The sequence below is a fragment of the Heliangelus exortis genome, chromosome 2 (assembly GCF_036169615.1).
Source record: "Heliangelus exortis chromosome 2, bHelExo1.hap1, whole genome shotgun sequence".
In the NCBI taxonomy this organism is placed as follows: Eukaryota; Metazoa; Chordata; class Aves; order Apodiformes; family Trochilidae; genus Heliangelus; species Heliangelus exortis.
This window is the reverse complement of record NC_092423.1, coordinates 45,238,440-45,257,582: the sequence shown is the minus strand read 5'-3', so window position 1 is coordinate 45,257,582 and position 19,143 is coordinate 45,238,440. Positions and strand designations below refer to the sequence as shown.

The window sequence follows — 19,143 nt, the reverse complement described above, 5'->3', positions numbered from 1 at the left end:
GAGGAATTGAAATCTACTAAAATACATTACTCCAGATTTACACCACTGGGATTGAAATCTGCGCCGTTTCCTAAAAAGGGCTCATTAAGGTGTCTGTGATCCAACAATGTGAGGAGTATTAATGTAATGTAATGTTAATAATTCCTCATTAGCAGCATTTTGAAGCCTTCCAAAGACCTGAAAGAAAACCAGAGCTACCTGGAGTTGCACAGGAAGCCAAACACATGGTCCCATCTTGTCTTCAAGTCTATTGATTCTCCCTAATAAGGCATCCATGTTCTCACTTAGAGTAAAGGCATCTGCAGGTAAATTACTCTCTGTCCAGTCTAATGGATCAATATCTGTTTCCATTTATAGGGATATAAATCTTAGGCTTACTTTTTTGACAATACAAGGCATATCAGTGTAAGACATTTTACCCAAAAACCTCAAAACCCTGACAGTTTTCCTAACCTGGGTCTTTTTTCAGAGTCCTACAGTTAATTCTTTGTATGATAACAATATACCAAGAGGCACAGCAGCCTTACTGCAGATGTCATCAGCTTATCCAAACAGACCCTTCTGGGACATGTTTCAAAACAGAGGGTGAACCATATCAGTGTCATCTGTCTTGAGCCTGGCTCTGCCACTGGCATTGCACTGTCAGCTGAAGAGCAATAACTGGCCCAAGGTATAACTGGCAGGGCACAAAGGAGGGAGAAAAATGAAGACTGAAAAGCATCCATCGTGTGGGCTATGCAAAGAAGAGAACATAAATTAAGCAGACAGCTAGTGGTGGTTCAGAAGCTATGTGCTGATACCCATGCAAAGTGTTGCTGCTTTACCCAGGATGGATGGTCACTGTTTGAAACTCTTGGGTTTTAAAGTTGTGGTTCACTTGGCTTTCTGCATTTCTCTGTTTGCTGATCTTGGGGCTGCAAGGAGAGCAATCAGACATTTTTTCAGACTATGATATTTGTCATGTAAGTAGTAAGTGAAAAGCAGTTCTTAAAAGGGCACCTGGGATGGTGTTGGGAGAAAAGGAGGATGCATTATCAGGGTTTCCAAGTATCTTGCACCTGATAGATTATTCAAGGCTAGATTCAAAAGCAGATGTTTAAAGACTAATTTAAGATATTAGGGCCTGAATTTTGAGTATCTAAGACACTTCCATGAAGACCCTGCATGTGGAATCTAGAAGCTGTCATCATTGGAAAGGGAAATCTATCTCCTTTCCATCGACCACTGAGTAAGCTCTCAGGAGTGGTCTCCTAATGGAGGACCCTTCAGCTGTGTGCCTGAGGCTAAATGTTGGTAATAGAGGCCATGATTAGCAAACTTGGCTGTAGTATTCAGGCTGGAGGTTAGATAAAGACTCATTTATAGGCCTCACTGCTCCAGTGATGGTGCAGCAGGAGCCTAGTTGGTGTGTAGATCTGGAGCCTCATTCTTTCTTCATGATGCTCTGCATCATGCATGACTGTTATCCACAGAAGAAGGTCCCAGCCATCTGAAGAAGTAGAACTAAAACAGTGGTAACCAGAAAGTACTGAAGAAAACCTATCCAGTACAAGACAGCCATCAGCATTTGTTAGCCCTCTAATCATGCAGTGAGTCTCAGTCCACGTGGACCATTGCACCAAGTTTGTTTGCCTTCCCAGTCAGTGGTGCTAAAATGGGAGGGCCATTCCCTGTTACAGTGCCTCTTTCATGGGATGCCTTTCAGCTCTATGGGTCTGCCCCTACATGCTGTCACAGAGAAGAAGACTGTGAGTTTATAAAGGCACCCTGTGTACTGCAGATAGTGGTCTTGTCGACACCTGTCCCTCCAAACCCTCACTCCCACTGTTCTTTTTTCAAGCATAGTTAAAATTTCCTTTCATGTAATTGGCAATTTCCCTTCCCTCCCTCCTATAGGTTAGGTTAAAAGGGGCAGGAGGTCCTTTTCTGTATTGATTTGTTTTCCTGACCTTTCAGATACATGCAGAGGAGATCAGCAAAAAGGCACTGGAAAAGGCACAGAACAGAAGTGCGGTGCTTGCTCTCATTTAAAGAAATAACAGAAACACGAGACTTAGCATTGAGTAGAAAATAAACTGTCTGCTGAGGAAAAGAAAGAAGCTGCCCATATAGAGAAGGGACTGTCAGGAGTACCACGGTGCACTGCAGCACTAATGGAGCAGGCTACAAAAATGGAGAGTCAGCCTTCAGAGAGCAGCCACGATCTCAGAGGATTTGTTTTCCTCTTCTCTGTACTTTTTCTCCCTTCCCCCTTAAAAAATGTAATTTAAATAGATAAATCCTATTTCCAAAGAAATCAGATACATTATTTTTAATCCTTGATATTTACACCCTGCTATTAAGTCATTCCCCACCACAGTGCACTGTGTGTGGTACCATTATAAGTGCTGTGGATTTGGTTAGACAGAAAGCAGACACCCTGGTCGCTAAAGCTCCCCTGATATTTTCTTGCCAACACATCATGGTGGCTTGAACAAATTTTAAACTGGGTAATAACATCTTTTTTTTTTTCTTGCTTAATTCCTCCCATGCGTTCAATAAGATTTGATATTCATCTTCCCTCCCATATCTTGTAGCACTGCTTTGCCTTGCTGTATTCCACACTAAAAACAGACATAGTACAGGCAAAAGAAGTGGTTGTTACAAAGCCATTACCAACCTCACAGGGACATGGTGAGGATTAATTAATTGCTTATTCAGAGTTTTTATATCCTAAGATGTAAAATAGTATAATCATAATAAAAACAGATTACTACTTTATCAGGATCAGTTACTAAAACCCTCAGTAAAAACAATACAAATTTTCAACAAAAATAATTCAGAACTATATTCCAATCCCACGCCTGCTGAGATACACAAAAAATCTAACCCAGACTAACTTCTACAGTCAGTAAGTCATACCTCATTAAAGGCCTGTATGACATTCTCTTTCATAATTATGCTGAAACAAATTAGGACCGTTTTAATTCTGAAGAGAAGAATCTAAGGAATCCATTCATTTATTCAGTATCACTAATCCACTCTCAATTCACACATTTAGTTAATTCAGATTAAATTTTCCTCAGTGACTCTGCATATGCAAATCCTCACTCTGAGGCAACCCTATCCCATCACAGATACTCAGAAGCAGCTCTCATAATTACAGTAACCTTGTGGGTTTATGTGGTTGGACATTGGTGACTGTTTCTTCAGAGTCCCAAACCTCTGGTATTCAGATCTGAACACCAGAGATGTAAGGGAACTACAGAGGAGATTCCCATAGCCCCATGATGGAGATGTGACCCGGGGCTGCTCCAAACTTTCCAGATGCAGTAACCTTTGAGGGCTGTCAAGCAGGTAAGAGCAGATGGGCTGAGGGTCCTCCAGTGGCATTCCCTTTTATGCCTCATTCATCCCTGTTAGGTGGAGGCAGCAGGGATCTGTCTTTCGATGCAAAACTTAATCCTTTGGGTTCAATGCCCATCCTAAAGGAATCCAGGAATCTTTTGTGGAGCACTTGTGCTCATATGGCCAGAATGGCATTTAGGATTGAGAGTTCTTTGTCTGATTTTTGTACTAGGGACACCTGCAGGTCTTCAGGGCCCCTCTGCAAGCAGAAATTCATTGTTCTAGAGAGAGATACACTGTGTCAAATTTCAAACCCCTTAAAGATGGCACTAATCTACTCCACTGTTACACTACTGCCAGTCCAGTGTGCTGGAAGACACCAGTACAAGGGCAAGGAGCCCAACAAATGGGAAGCTTAAGCGGAGCACCCTCACATGCAAAGAGCCAATGCTCAATTCAAAACAGCCAAAACAATCCTTTCCTTGTGCCCTGAGGCACTGAAATTCTCTCTGAGAGTGACATTCTTTTAAAAGAAGAGTAATCAAATATAAATGCTTTTCAGTGTTGAAGCTGATGCCTGCAACCCACGATGCGATGCGCAGGGACGAATGCACCTGTGAAGAAAATGCCTTTGTTCCTTTCTGGCTCACATCAGAGTTGTAGATGGCTGCAACTCCGGGAGCAGAATGTAAAGGCTCTGCCCTAAAAAAAGAAAACAACATTGCTTTTGTGTACAGTTAAATCTGGCTTGCCACCAGGGATTCGTTTAAGATACAGGGGTTCCTGAGGCTACATGCCACTGATGTATTTTGAAGTTAGGGCAGATCTATTCATTGCTAAGCAAACCTTTACAAATATGTTAGCACACCCTGCATAAGCCATGGGAGGTGTTTAGGAGACTACAGAGGAGCATTCATTAGAGCTGCTCAGCAGTGAGGAACTGGAGCACCAATGCATTCTGCTGAGAGAAGAACAAACACACTGCTCAGAGCAGGTTTGCAAATATGTACACCAGTATAAAGTGCCCTATCTCAGTGCTATGCTCTTTTCAACTTCTCTGTTTTGTCCTTCCTTTCCTCACCTTCATTATTCCCGATTTCCTAATTGCTCCTCTGCCTTAACCTCAGTTTTCTCTCTTTCCTTCCCACCTCTAGCTGCGAGGCCACTTTTCCTCCAAAGTCTGAGCAGTCCTAGTGATACAACTACTCTGACATTTCACTAGCTTTACAGTGCTCTCTGGCAGGACCTGAGCACTTTCAGGCACACAGGCCTGGCTGCACGTCAACTCAATGCATTACCTGAACTTTTCATTATTGACTGGTCACCCTAAGAGCTCTATTTTTCTTCTCCCAAGACAGATAAAGAGATCTTGCAGCATGATTCATCCTGTTTTCATCACCGTCTGGAGTGGTCTCACTTGTGCTGGCTTAGGTTATACACTTGGGTGATGCTCTTGAATCAGACACCTCAATTAGGTTTCCCTTTATCTCAGGGCAGCCAGGATGAATTTGGGCTTCACACCCTGCCAGTACCCTTTGTGGTAGGCTCGACGTTGATGTATTTTTTTCCAACTCAGGCTAAGAATAAATATCAAACCTGGTTTCACTGAAGCTGTATACATGCAATCTGTGCAGGGTTCAGTCCTTAGTTCTAACTATGGAGAAGCTCAAAGCCACCATCAGCTGCACAAACAATCTATGAATTCGTAGTCTGTGAATTTCTGAGGATGGGGAACAATTACTGTACAATGCTGCACATGTATTATTCAGGCTCCTGAAGCCACCCAGCTGGCAAGACAACAAAAGAACAAACGTTTTGCAATAAAGTTCATTTTAATTGAAAGACCAAAGAATCACATGTGCCTCTCCTTTTAGCCTTAAGGACAGCAGTAAAACTCATCTCATTTTTAGAGACACTGCTATTAAAAAGGAAAGGGGGGGTGGCTTTGTTTTTTAACTATCAGAGAGCCAGATTCACTTTTAATGCCCACCTGTGCTACTCTAACACTACATAAGGGAGTCCATTTTTGTGAGACTATGATGCTGTATAATTTCCCTTTTATGGATTATATGGCCTCTCACCTCAAATATTAATCTAGATATCACCAGAAAAGGGATAATCACAATAAAAGCCTGGTCCTGTAGACTCAGTCTATGTTCATGACACCACGATACAGAACCAGTGTTGGGTCAGAAGCTCTTTGGTGTGTTATCCTTGGCATAAGAAATCTCTTAGCAACTCAATTAACTTAGACTCTTTTATTTAGAGGCAAGTGTACATATGGCTGCCTTCAGGACAAACTCACACACCAGGCTAGATGTTGGGATGGTGGGTGACATTTCTTTCTTCTTTCTTGGTTAAATAAATCACCAAAGGCAGTTTTTCATGGTACGTGTCTGATGTTTTACACAACTCAAGGTAAAAGTCACAGATTGAAGAAAACCCCTGGTGCAGACTGTTCCAAGCACACATATTTATGAAGACAAATCTTGTGAGATTGGAAAGAGAGACCCAGATGAAGCCATTGGCTAGCTCAATGTGCAAAACTCTATGCTTCACCCTCCTCGTGCATTCTCCTGGAGTGACCTTCAGCTATTAATAGCCTACTACCATCAGGATCCAGCATGACATATCAAAGCAAAAGAATTTTCTCTTTTTTGGGAAAGCAGACAGCTACAGCATTCCCTGCCCAGGGTCTCTGCACGCTTTGCTTTACCCTACCAAGGGAAAATATCATGACCACCTTCATTTGTTTAAAAGGATGTGCAGCAGATGAGTTAAGTAGAAATAAAATGTGGAATTCTCTGTGAAAGGATGGCTGTAGCAGATCCAGAGCTCCTCTGTGACACTGCAAGAGCAACAGACTTCCACATCTGCTCCAAAGGGATATTCTGCACGGCTGCAGCTCCTGGGAAACTGCTCTCCTGAAGCAAGGGAAGAGGTATTTCCTTCAGGAATGAGCTCTGACTTCTTGCCAGGACAACAGGCTCTGCTTGGTTAGAGAGCTGCTTTGCCTATACCCTACAGGACAGTGCATCTGCTTTTCTTGTGGGGACCTAAGCCCTTTATTTAGGGTTCACAGAATTATACAGCTGGATGGCACTTTCATTTCTTGCTCTTGAGTTGTAGGTAGTGTATTTATTACTCTCTGTTGATTTTTTTCTGGTTTTGTTTGGATATAATATTATTTCTTCCATGTATACAAAACAAGAGTTGACCCTTGTTTGACCAAGTCAAAAGTCCCACTACCTCCAAGCAGCATAGGACCAGCAGGCTCTTAATCCTTTAACACATACAGCAACACAGAGTTCAGTGAATTTCATTTTTTTACTAAAATCTCTAGCCAGTGAACTATGGTTTGCTCCATCCTGAGCTCCCTGTAGCACTTTATTTCAGATCTCCAAAAATGCTTACTAAATTTAAACTCTCTCACATTCCTTTTCACTTGCCTTTTTTAGTTTTAATTTTTTAGCCTTCGAAATTGATTGTTTCTGAATAGCTGATACATCATTGATTCCTCCCCTTCTATCATGCAGGGTGAATCTAATGCTCTAAGACTGCATTTGACCTATACTGGAAAACACTCTCTACTTCTGTTCTGCAAAATATATATGAAATTCTTGCTGTTTGTTGACCTCTGGTGAAAGGAAATAACAATGAGAGCAATAAATTTAAGATACGGGAGAAGAGAGATAGATCTTTTGGATGTGGAAACATCACTACCAGCAATTTCAAAACCCTACTCCACTTTCCCCAGCCCTTCTGAACTCTGTTTCCCTCCTGCCTTCCAGGATATCATCAGTCCTGGAGGTGGGAAGAAGCCAAACAAACGACAGCTGCCGAAATCTGGCTTCTGCAAACAGTCCAAGGACAGGCTGCTCCTTTCCAGACCACTTGGGGGGAAGAAAATACCCTTCAATTTTTTAAGCATACATTTTGTATTTAAAAGACCACACACAGTACAGAGCTTTGAAATGATACTGTGAGACTCAAAAGAACATTTTCTGGCCATAATGATTTACAGTGCTGCATCAGAGCCCTCTTTGAAGAAATGAGGTGAAGCCAAGTGGCTTTGCTGGGAAGGGAAACAGCCATCCAACAATATGTCCAGACATCAGGTTTAAAACTAATAAAGACCCAACCATCACCACAGGATGTTGCAAAGGCTAGAATTACAAATGGGTTAAAAAAGGGATTAGGCAAAATTCATAGAGACTGGGCTCACTGGCAGCTATTAAACATGAGGATCTGGCTGCAGCCTCTGACTTGTGAAGTTCCCTAATTCACTGATTGCCAGCAACTGCTAGATTTTATTGAACAGAGATCTGTCTTTTTGAGCCCTGTCATTGTAGTCTTTCCTTACATTGCTGCCAGCCACAGAAGGCAGGGGGTGTGCTGGTACAGCCCTCCTCTCGAGCAGGAAGGGGAAGCAACTGATTTGTTCTGAGTTACCCTGAGCGATGCAGGCAGGCGCTGCTGGCTGCACAGGGGAGTCTGTGATTGACTGACACAATGGGACAATGTCCAGTGGACACAAAGCACAGAGCAGGTGGGATGGAGCATCCTGTGATATACTCACTCAGTAGCTGAGCAGGTACATGCATCCTAACCCATCTCCCAGAAGGATAAGAGATGCAAAAAAAGTCCTCGTTAGGTTTCCTGAAGAACTTCTGGAAACAAATGCACAAGCAAGATCTTCAACATTTAACAGAAACGTTCCAGTATAGTCAGCAGGAGTCTCCTCCACAAATCCAAAGTACAGCCCAGGACAGAGAGCATGTCCCTCACACAGCTGAAGAAAAACCACAGGGAGAGCCTGGAAAGAGGCAGCTGTGCCAGGGGGAGAGCCTTCCTCCAGGCTTTTCAGCAATGTTCCCAAGCCTCCATACCTCACTGAAGAACAACACAGATGTATTTTCAGCAGAGACACAGTTCATACCAGACTTCAAAAATACCCACAATCTTCTGTAAAAGATGTCTTGCCATGAGCAGCTAGTCACGCGCCTGGTATTGGTGAAGAGCCTACCCTGTGGTTACTTACCCAGGTGAAAAGAGTAATCTCCTGAAAGCTTGGTCCTCTTCTCAAGCAAAGAGCATTTGAAAATCTGGATTCTTGCTCAAAATTCCTCTGATCCATCTCTGTGTTTTAATAATGTAGTGCAGGAGAGTTGTCCTGCCATTTTAAGAAGTTTTGTGGCTTTTTTTTTTTTTTTCCCAATTAGATGCTCCCTCCCTATTACCTTACACAAGCAGACTTTAATGCCAGTCCCATACAGAACCTGTTAGCCATCTGGAAGCTGAACAGCTACACAGACACAAGCATCTTATCCCAAAGTTATGGCAATCAGAGATAATGATCCTGGCTGCAAAAGCACTATTTTCAACAACATATTTTAAGTCTTCTCCCAGGTCTGCCACTCCAAGTCTGGCTTATTTCTCCCCATGTTTACACAGGTGTAAACCCAGGAATATATTCATTGCAGCTGGTAAGGGATATTTTCCTCTTTTTTCAATCAGTAGAATGGCATTTTACCAAATAGATGGCAAGGTCACTTTGTTAGCTAGTAGGAAAAAAAAAAAAAAAGGTACTGATTGAACTCTGTGAGATTGTGCTTCAGCCCACACATCTTCCATTACACAGCACTAAATGTCACCATGGAGGGCAACAGCAGGGAATGGCCAGACAGTCCCCAAATCAGAACGTTAGTGTGGTGCCAGAGGCAAGCATCTGGAACACAGCCAGCCCTCTTCCTCACCCTCTCCTTGGCTGCTACAGCTTGTACCCAATTGTGAAAACACCAGGCACTCCCTATGTTTGAGGCAGCAAAGCCTGAAGAGAGGGAAAATGCACAGAGGATAAAAATCATGCTTTGACTAGAACAGACACCAGGGCCTCCAGGGACACAGGTGCTGCGTGACACCAGGCAGTTCAGCCCTCAGTGCTGCACACCTTCCCATATTGCAGCTGTGGTGGGAGGCTTAATGAGTGCTTGGGAATCCTGCAACTTTTTTTTTCCTTTCTTTTTAATAAATTGCACTGCGCTGTGAGCTTTTTCTATAGCAGGCCTGGCTGAAATACCATGCGCCACAATCTGCTCGAAAGACACCTCAGTTGAAAATTATTGGAAAAATTAAGTCTTGAATTCCTTTTAATGTTCATATTTTTCTCTCAGCTACCTGAGAGAAAACTTACTTATTTTACCTTCCCAAGTTTTTCCTATCTCTCCTCTCTCCTTGTCTTTGATTGCAGCCTTGTAAAAGGCTGGTCCAGATCTCTAACTTCTGGTTCCTGTGCTGTAGGTCTTGTGTTCAAATTCCCAACTGGTAGCAGCAGCTGACCTCCTCAGATGTGTTTTAAGTAATTTAAAATGGATGCTGAGCCACTTCTCTAGCGTTCCTATCCACACAGAGTGGTGAGTGGGGAGGAAAAGGGAGGAAACAGCTGAGAGCAGTGTGCCTCCCAGGAAGGGTAGGAGGCAAATTTAGGGACCTGTGGGTGATGCAGCAAGCCTCTACCAGGCTTTTGGGGAACCAGCTTCAGCTCCAATAGTCGTCTGGAGAGCACTGGACCCAGATGTGCCCGTAAGAAAGTACTGTGCTGGTGGGTTTTTTTAAGGTAACAACAGAAGCAGTAAGAGCTGGTAGGGCTGTCAGAAGAGAGCTGCTACAAAGGCCAGATGTGGTGCCCAGTCTCATAAAATCTATCTCAGTGGGAGCAAGTATGATTCATCTCACTATCCACATTGCAACGCAGAAGTCTGACACTAGGCTCCCATCTCTGTTTATAGAAAAAAAGGGAAAGAACCACACAGTTTTAGGGTGCTATAACCTAGCCTAGGACAAGAAGGGAATGACCCAAGACTATATTAGTTATGTATATGCTGACTGGAGTCGAAGCCCACCGTCACTGCAGAAATCTGGGGTGGGAATAATTCCTGTGTGGCAGACCTCCTAGCCTCTTTTTGCTTAAGCCTGCCATCCAAAGAGAAATCACACTCCCACAAGCAGGTATTTTCAGGAGAGGATCCCAAAACCCAGGTCAACTCACTCAGAGCACTGGATCCTAAATACAGAGAAGCACTCTCCTGTGCCCGGCACTCCTTTTGTAAAACGTCTCCACAGCACCATCTAATTCCCCATGCTTCAGCCAGGGAGAAGGTGTGAGAGCAGGAGACTGAGCACACATCCAGGCTGCAATTAGAAGCACAAGGGAGGGACCAAACAGTGCTTTCTTTCCACAAAGGCAGTTTCCAGCCCCACGATAGCCACCTGCCAGCCATACAGAGCTGCGCAGCGGCACGTCTGGCCAGTAGCACCACACCCCTGGAGACCTAATTTGCAGATGCTGCAAGTAATGAAGAATACCTCAAAGAAAAAAAAAATATTAGAAACTTCTCTTTTTAAAAGGATTTGTGCAGTTATCTCATGTCTTTGACCACTGGGTAAAGGTAAGAGACAGATTCCTTGCCCAAGCATCCCCTTGCAGTGGCATCCCCTCTCCTTTCCAGCTTCTCTTCTGCCTTGGTAAATCCCCTGCAGGTTTTTTCTCAGCTGCCTCTGTCTGCAGCTCCTGCATAGCACAAGCAGATCTTGACATTCATCAACAGATCCATCAGACCTCACCCCTCCTGTCATGCCAAGGACTTCATCTGCCATTCTCCTCCACCCACAGCCACCTGCCTTCACCATGAGACACCACCCTGTCTTACTCAGCAGGATGGATTTCTGTAGCTGGGAAGAGCCTGCCATTCCATGCCCACCCCTTGCCAAGCAGCAGACAAGGTCTCCAGGTGCCACTGGCAGCAGAGAAAGCATCAAAGCAGCTGCTGAGCCAGTTCTTGGTCTGCTGCAGGCCTCAGAGGAATTTGGGGAGATGGACAAGATGCAGGAAAACCTGTGTAGTAATGGGCTCATGCACTGGTACCAAAACAACTGCCTGCTCCTCCTGAACACAACTCTTTCATGCCCAGCTTTGATATCACAGCATGCAACTCTGCAGTGGTCATGAAGACCTTGAAGCAAGGACTCTTCCAAGACTGGACTTGCTGGGGAAGTCAGAGGGACTTTTCTGACCTTCCCTGCCTTTCCACCACTGGCACAATGGGCACCACTGTCCCTCAACAGAAGCAATCCCGGGGACATTTCCAGCTGAAAACACACAAGGAAGGGGAAAAACATGCCACAGATATCTCTTCTTTTCCCCACCATGCCTTTCTGACCTCCGTACGTGACACGTAGAGCTAATCATGATAGCTGCCTTTGATAGTCAGTTAGCAATTTGCATCCGTTTGGTAATTACCCCATCACCTGCACAGAGCAGATAATTCAGTGGGACTGCCAGCACCCGCTCAGCAGCCACATCCCCAGGTTATAACACGAAGTGCTGAGTGGAAAATTTTAATGACATGGGGCTGGTGAAATCTTAAATTGATGGCAATATATGGTGAAGTCTCTTAAATAATGTGAAATGCCCTTTTGGCTGGAAAGGGCTGGATGAACCTGTGGTTGATAAGTTGTTAAATTACATCCCATGGCTGGCTGCTTGTCTTGGGAAGGTACTGAATGATAAGTGCGCAAATTATCATTACCACACGGGGCGAAACTATTTCCAGCAGAGATGATTTGATAAAAGAGAAGTTATTTATCATGATTAAAAACGGTACATTTGTACTTTTCCACACTGAACAGATCCTGAACAGGCAATCGTCTTCCAAAAAAGTACGTGAGCCTGATTTAAAGGGCTTTAAGACCATTTTAACAGATGGGGATTTGTCTCATGGAGAAAGAAGATTTTAGTATCTAAATTGTTATGTTTCTCAGAATTATTTCCCTGTTCATTGCAGGAAGCTTTATTTTTTCCTTTTTTTTTTCTTTCCCTCGACACCTTGTTGTAATATTTGACTTTTCCTAAAAAGAAAAACACAAAACAGAGAAACACTCTTTCATAAACAAGGAGGAAATAGGCTTCTACACGCAAGGTAGAGGACAGCTTTGGCTTCTACACCTTCACTTTGGGCCATGCAGAGGCAGACAAGGGTTAAATTAATTTTCAGTGGTTGGCTGTTCAGTGATGGAGGGGATTAGGTAGTAAGAGTCAGTTTTGCTGCAAGAGACAGAGTGACTTCAGTTAGCTTTAACTACCACAGCTGGCAACTAATCATTAGGTGCTGCCCAATGGCCTTTTGAACCTCTCAGAGGACAGCTCAAACGAACTTGATATGAGCTCCTATGAGCTATTATTTGACATATGAGCTTCCTGTTGTGCTCTACAGGGTACCAAAGCCACGCTGTGCAAGGTGAAGCTGGCAAATGAGTTTAATGGATAAAAGGAGGGTGTTACACTCCAGTGCCATTATTGTAGGCTCCTTCCACACAGGTCAGTTAAATGTAACAGGTGGCACTGCCTACAGAGTACCATGACTGCCACAGGGAGCTGGCAGGAGCCATCACTAGTACCATTATACAGCAGCTACTGCATGGGGAAGAGATGAACCTCATTCCCAAACCATTCCCTTTCCCTGCCCCCAGGGACTTGGCCATTTTTTCTTCTTTGAAACAGCATGAAAAAACCCACTTCCTGATAATGGCAATCTTATAATCCAGCAATGTAGCTAAGCATGTCTGGGCCAAAAGACAAGACTAAATCCTAGAGCATCAGTGGGACTGTCTCATGTGCATAAAGTATGTGAAGTCTGGTTTGCTGAACTAAAACTTCTTTCCAGTATTTCTCGAGATCTTCTGAGGAAGACACCATTGCCGGCATTTTGGCATTAAGTTACAAGCCTTATCTCTCCTATTGATACAGCAGTAGCTGCTTTAGTTTCGATTATCAAATCACTTAATCCGACTTCCCATCTAATGTGGGCCAAGGACTAATACAGGTGAGATATTTACCCTCCTGCAGTTCAGGTCAAGTCACCTGCCTCTGAGTACAGCATTCATTTCAAAACAATCTTAGCCTTCACCTCAAGTCTTTCAGAGAGATGATTCTACCCCAGTGTGGACATTTAAAACAAAAATGCTTTTGAAAAAAAAAAAAGGGGGGGCGGGTGTGTGAAATCACCCAATCACCCATAACAATATAATTCTAATATTGCAGCCTGTAGAACACCAGTGTTTTCCAAAGCCCCACTAGTGCCATAACCAAAGGGAAAAAAAGGCCATCTTGCACTGACGTGGTCCCTTATGGCAAGATCCACACCTAAGGATTTCATAAATCTTTCCTCTTCTTCTATTGCAGGAGCTATTACAAGTTACACCTTTCAGTATTTTTCCTCTCTTCCTATATTTACTTATTCATTTATATTTCAGTAATACTTTATGACAATAAAAATTAGACATTCTCTGAGATTTTCTGATTCTCAGAAAAGGTAAAGTTTATAGCAGTTTATTCACAGGGAGTGTGTTCAACTAGGCAAGCTTAAAAGAAGAGAGGTGGAATTAAAGGATCAGTTGGAGAATCACAACATTGTTCTTTAAATGTGCATGCTTGCCAGTCAAACAAGGACAGGGCAGCAGTAGGATTTCATAACCAGGTTCTCATGGGACTCCTCACGTTGCCCTGACAGGAGGCAGCATGGAATATTTTTCTTCAGCCACACCTCAGTATCAAACTCAGCTTCATCACTCTTCAGTAGAATTGTGTCTTCTAAAACAAGGGGCAAATTTGGCTAAAGAAGCTTCAGTGGGAGCAGCATATACACAGCCCTGAGCAAAACTCAGTCCTGTCAAAGTGTCTGTTTTCTATCTTCAATAAAAAAACCATGTTCCAGCACATAATCATGCAACTGGCAGAATGTGGATCTCCTTTAGCATGCAATTTATCAGAGACCAGCTCCTTCTGTCCTGACTTCTTAAATTTGCAGTGAAAGACCAGACCTCTCAGCTCATCCGTGGCACAGCTGGGGCTTGTGCAGGAGTGGGACCTTGTCACCACGAGCCTTCTGTGCTGCACAGACTGAAGGATAAAGCAGTACCAGGGCCCCATCTACCCTTTACTGACATCAGCAGAAAAAGGGGAAGAAGTAAGCAGAAATTGTCAAAGGGACTTTTTTAGTGACTTTACTGTTTTGCTGAAGTTCAGATGCTTTCAGGCAAATTAACTTTCATGAGAAGGAAAATACTGGGGTGCTATAATAGACTAGAGGAAGACTGGTGTGCAACAAAGATCACTGACAGTGAATTTAAAAAGTGGGTGAGCTCACCTATTCATTATGCATCAAAAGAGGGCAAATTCTGTATTACCTAGATAAGGTGTGGAGCAGTGCTGCATACCTTAAGCTAAGCCCCAAGGAAGGAAAACCCAGGGTCATCCATAGCTCTGGACAGGAGTCAATAACCCACCTGTCCTTCAGTGCCCCAGCTGGGCACCTCCTCACCCACTGCAGTCACCATGTTGGGTGGGAAGGATGAAAACAAATGGCAAAACTCAGAAGCTGCTCCAAAATTGGAATTATTCTCCTCCAACTGAATTCATTAACCAGCAGTTTATCAGAGCCTTGATTGCTAACAAAGACATGATAGTCTTGGAAATACAAAAATAACTCCAGCTGTTTAATTTATAACCTGGGTTTAGTTGAGCAAAGCATTTGCCTGCTTGCTTAGCTTGAGGTATGCTTAGAGAAGTGGGCCTGGATTATAGCATATGCTTAAAATAGCACTAATTTATAAAATCAGCACTGCTTTGCTGATTTATGCAACAGTACTCCCTAAAATGGCTTAAGAAAGGCCACATTGCATCAAAACAAGGGTTTGTCAGGCCCAGTAGCGTCTCTGTGACAGCGCCCAGAAGCAGATGTTCAGAAAGAACAGAAATAGGGTTTGTGAAAAAAGCTCTTTCCTGGATATGCCCTCTTAGATCCCACCTGCCAACAGTTTAGACTCTCTCTGGGTCTCGGGTTGTATTTTAGTTACCAGTAGATCCATCCTCCCCGTTTAGTACCCAAAACTTAGCTAAACCCATTTACACTTCAGGCTGCCACAGCAAACTGACTGTAGCTCCACCAGCTCAGTCAGTTATTGACACAGAAAACTGAAGACTTGTTCTTCCATTACAGGGAAACCAAAAAGGACCAAATTTACAGACTGATGTAACTGCTCAAGAATAGGCCAAACAAAAGATGCTTGCTGCTTATCCTGTTGATTTGTTGCCTCTCCATTCTGCCAATGGACTGAGCAGTCCCATTCTCACACTGATGCTCATATTTCTCCATGCCCTTCCCTTCCCCTGCAGCATCTGGTGTTAGCTTGTAAGGTCCTGAGAGCAGTGAGCAATGTAGCTGTACTCTGAGGGGTCCAACAAACTCCTGGAAACTGGAAAATCTGTTTACTGACAGCACTATTAAGTCTGTGCTATTAAAGTATACACAGCTAGCTAAAACTCACCCATATTTTAGGAAATTTACTTGAGACGATTGACAACCAGCACATAAATGACAAAGTTATTTTGCTGTAGAGGAAAAGCATGTGGGTACTTAAGATATTGATGAACTGGACTATAAGCGGATTATCACAACACTATGAGTAGAGACTAATTTCCCAGTAGAAAAAGCCTTTTGAAATACAAGACAAAATGTCAATCCATTTAGTAGTTACATGTATTTAAAACACTTCTCTCATTTTGCTCCCTGCTACCAACTCTCAGCCTTCAAATGATACAGAACTGAGGAATATCCAGCATTAAAACACCACATTACTTTCAGATCATCAGGATCTCAAGATTTGGTAGTTTGGATTTTGATTAAAAAGGAAAAGGTTTGTATAGTTCTGTGGCCTATCTGAATTCCCTCCAGAGTCTAAAAACACAAACACATCTTTTTCTTGGAGATTACTGCTTTGGGGCAAGAGGATTTCTCTTGTGGGCTGGTGGAGAAATCCAGGACCTTCTAGCTATAGCTTGAGGGCTTCTTCCAGCCTCTTGTTTTAGTCACATGCAAAATTCCCTTTGATTTTTGTGTGACAAAAAGAACATACAGCATGAAACCTTTACTGGAGGGACCCCTTACTTTCAGTTGAAATACAATATCCAAAAGAAAAAAGAAAATAACAATGGAAGGAAGGCATGGAGAAGCCCTGGTGCATACAGTAAACATATAGAAATCTCTACATTTCTAGAATCTCTAGAGAGATAGCTTATTAATTCTTAGTGGAGAAGTTAGAGGAACTACCTCTTCTTTGGGCCAGTCACAGCTCACCCTTGTCAACCTGTGACCCAAGCCACAGATTCAGCATCTCTTAAGGGCACATAAGGCCAGATAGGAGGTCATGCACTCACCTCTCAAGGCTGGGATCTACCTTTCCCAAAAACCTGCTGCTGGGCAAAGAAAACTTCAGGGTTCAGAGTCAAAGAGAGCAAACAGCTTTGTCATCTCTAATTGCAATCTCTTCCTGGGAGGAAGGAGACCTGGAATGAAGTCCCCAGTGTGTTAGGGATCTTTCTGCGATTTAGCAACTGACTGCTTAACTTAAAAAAAATAGGTCCAGGAGCAGAACCCATGGTACTTTGCTCTATGATGGTGGGCCAGCCACTGGCAAGCAGAAGCCAGGAACCCTAGGGTTGATGTTAGACAAGAGCCAGAAGCTGCTGGGAAGTGGCTTACATTGCACAGGGAGGACTGAGCCAAGGAAGGTCCTGCCTCATGGGGTTTAATGGCACAGCTTAAAGGGGCTGTTCCAAAATTAACTGAAAGCATGAAGAATATTTCCATCCATGTCTTTGGGTAAGACTTGGGAGCCATTTCAGGAAAATGCAACAGCACGTGATAAATCAAACCAAAGATGCTGACCAAGGTTTAACCACATCTTTAATTCTGACCTCACACTTACATACAAACCTGTGTAGAAGCCTTACAGCTGAACTCCCATTAACTTCCACTTTTCAGAATTTCCAGCTGATTACATCCTTACATCACTAGGGTCATTCTAATCCTAGCTTGGCTGGAACAATACACAGGTTCCCTGTCTAGACATAAATCTATTTCTGATTTAAAAAACAAAATAAAATTAAAAAAAAAAAAAAGGGGACAGAGGGAAGAATAAAGTTCTTTTAAGACATTTTCAAATCCCAGACCTTCAAACAATGCAATTTCACACCAGATTTTGGGTTCTGGTTTTGGTTTTGCCAACAAAAGCAGCTATATGGGCTTTTTTTAGCGGCTATATGTGTTTTAAAGCCACTTAAAGGGTACTACTGAGGCAAAACTCAAACTCCCATGACTGGCTCCCATCCCAAAGGATCGGGCCCGCCAGCGGAGCAGGTGGCATGTGGGTCACCCGCTCCTGTGTGACAAACTGTGATAATTGGATTGTTTGGGGAGAGGGGGAGGGATGCGAGTGCTGTGTACAAACCTCAGAAGGGAATTAAAAGCAAGCCTGCAACCCTGTTAATAGCGCTCTATAAAAATGCAAAGTGGCTAACGATAAGCAAAGGAAGCTCCATTAAGCCATGCGCCTGGCGCGAAGGGGCATCATTGACCCCGCAAAGGATATTTGCTGGGAATGGTCAGGCAGCAGAAACAGGTGCAGAAATAAAAGCAAATCAACAGCTCGTTTTAAACTCCCCAATCTGCAATGTTAATGAATACAAGGGCCAGGGACAGCCAGAGAGACTCAAGTGGCCAGAGCACAATATTTTCTACCTATTAAAGTCACAGACATGCTCAAAAAATTGGGAAACTGCCCAGCACTGGCCATCCACTCGCCCTGTACAGCAGTATGCCACACCAAGAGTTTGCTGAGGTTATTTGGGGTGGGGTGGGATGGAGGGCAGGGAAGGAGCACAGGGAAAAGTTCCCCTCAGCCCCAAGCACCCGCCAAGCTGCGATGCGATCAGTGGGGAAAGGGACTCTTGTTGGGTCGATAATGAGCCCATCCTCATTATAAGATTAGATGCCAGAGCGAACAACACCCTCTTAATAATGCACACATCACTATGACAACCACGGAGTTTGATACCCGAGGACAACTTTATTGTGCTTGTGAAATTTCCTTATTTTAAAAACACTATTTATAGTTATCAGACATCGAACTGCCATACCCACCCTCCTCCTCCTCGTCTCATCGCCTTCCTTGTTTCCAAGGCAGGATCGGCCAAAGTGTTTATGTGCCGCTCCTAAGGTTAGCAAACTGTTGTCAAGTATCAGCTCCAGAGTCTGCTGACATAATTATATCCTGCTAGCCTATACATAATTAGCAAAGCTAAGCCCAAACTATATTAATACCAGGATTAATTACGGTGGAAGCATAAACAAGGATATTAATGCTATGAAAGTAGCAGTACGGATATTTGACAGCCCATATGCTTGTCTGTAGGACCACTAGGGATTGTGTTGAATCGGGAGCTGTGAGGCGCCCTGACTGTAATGAGAAATGAGAAAACTGCTGAAAAATTGATGCCGCCTGCAGATTGCACAATCCGCTGAACAGCAGGGGGTCGGCTTCTTACATCTCCCACTCTCGGTACAATATGCTAATTTCTGCATGCATACGAGTGTAAAAGGAAAGAAGAAAAGATTTCACAAAAGGAAAAAAATGCAAATGACAACCACAAAGATCACTGCAGAGAAATCCATGAGCTTTATATGGATTAACTGTGTTGGAGCTAGTGCTCGTCTGAGTTTAACCCTTTCTGTCCTAGACCCTTTGGCAGGTCGTTTTTTTGATAAAGAAGAATACTGATGGCTCCATTGCAGGGCGGGAGGAGAGGGCAGCAGGGAGCTGAAAGGAAGGAAAGGATCTTTTTTGCTCTTTTCCATGGCCACACTCCTTTGACAAGGAGGTAAGGGAGAGGGATAAAAAGGGGACCGGGAAGGGAGGTTA

General features: G+C 43.5%; 1 protein-coding gene across 1 annotated transcript in view; it reads right to left on the bottom strand.

Annotated features, from left to right (window-relative positions):
* Nucleotides 1-1,638: 1,638 nt before the first annotated feature.
* Nucleotides 1,639-19,143, bottom strand: part of KIAA1143 (KIAA1143 ortholog) — a 62,626-nt gene continuing 45,121 nt past the window's right edge. Inside the window, exon 4 of the mRNA XM_071735879.1 lies at nucleotides 1,639-1,728. Coding sequence (XP_071591980.1) covers nucleotides 1,708-1,728 — 21 coding nt within the window. The 3' untranslated portion in view covers nucleotides 1,639-1,707. The remainder of the gene's footprint in view (nucleotides 1,729-19,143) is intronic.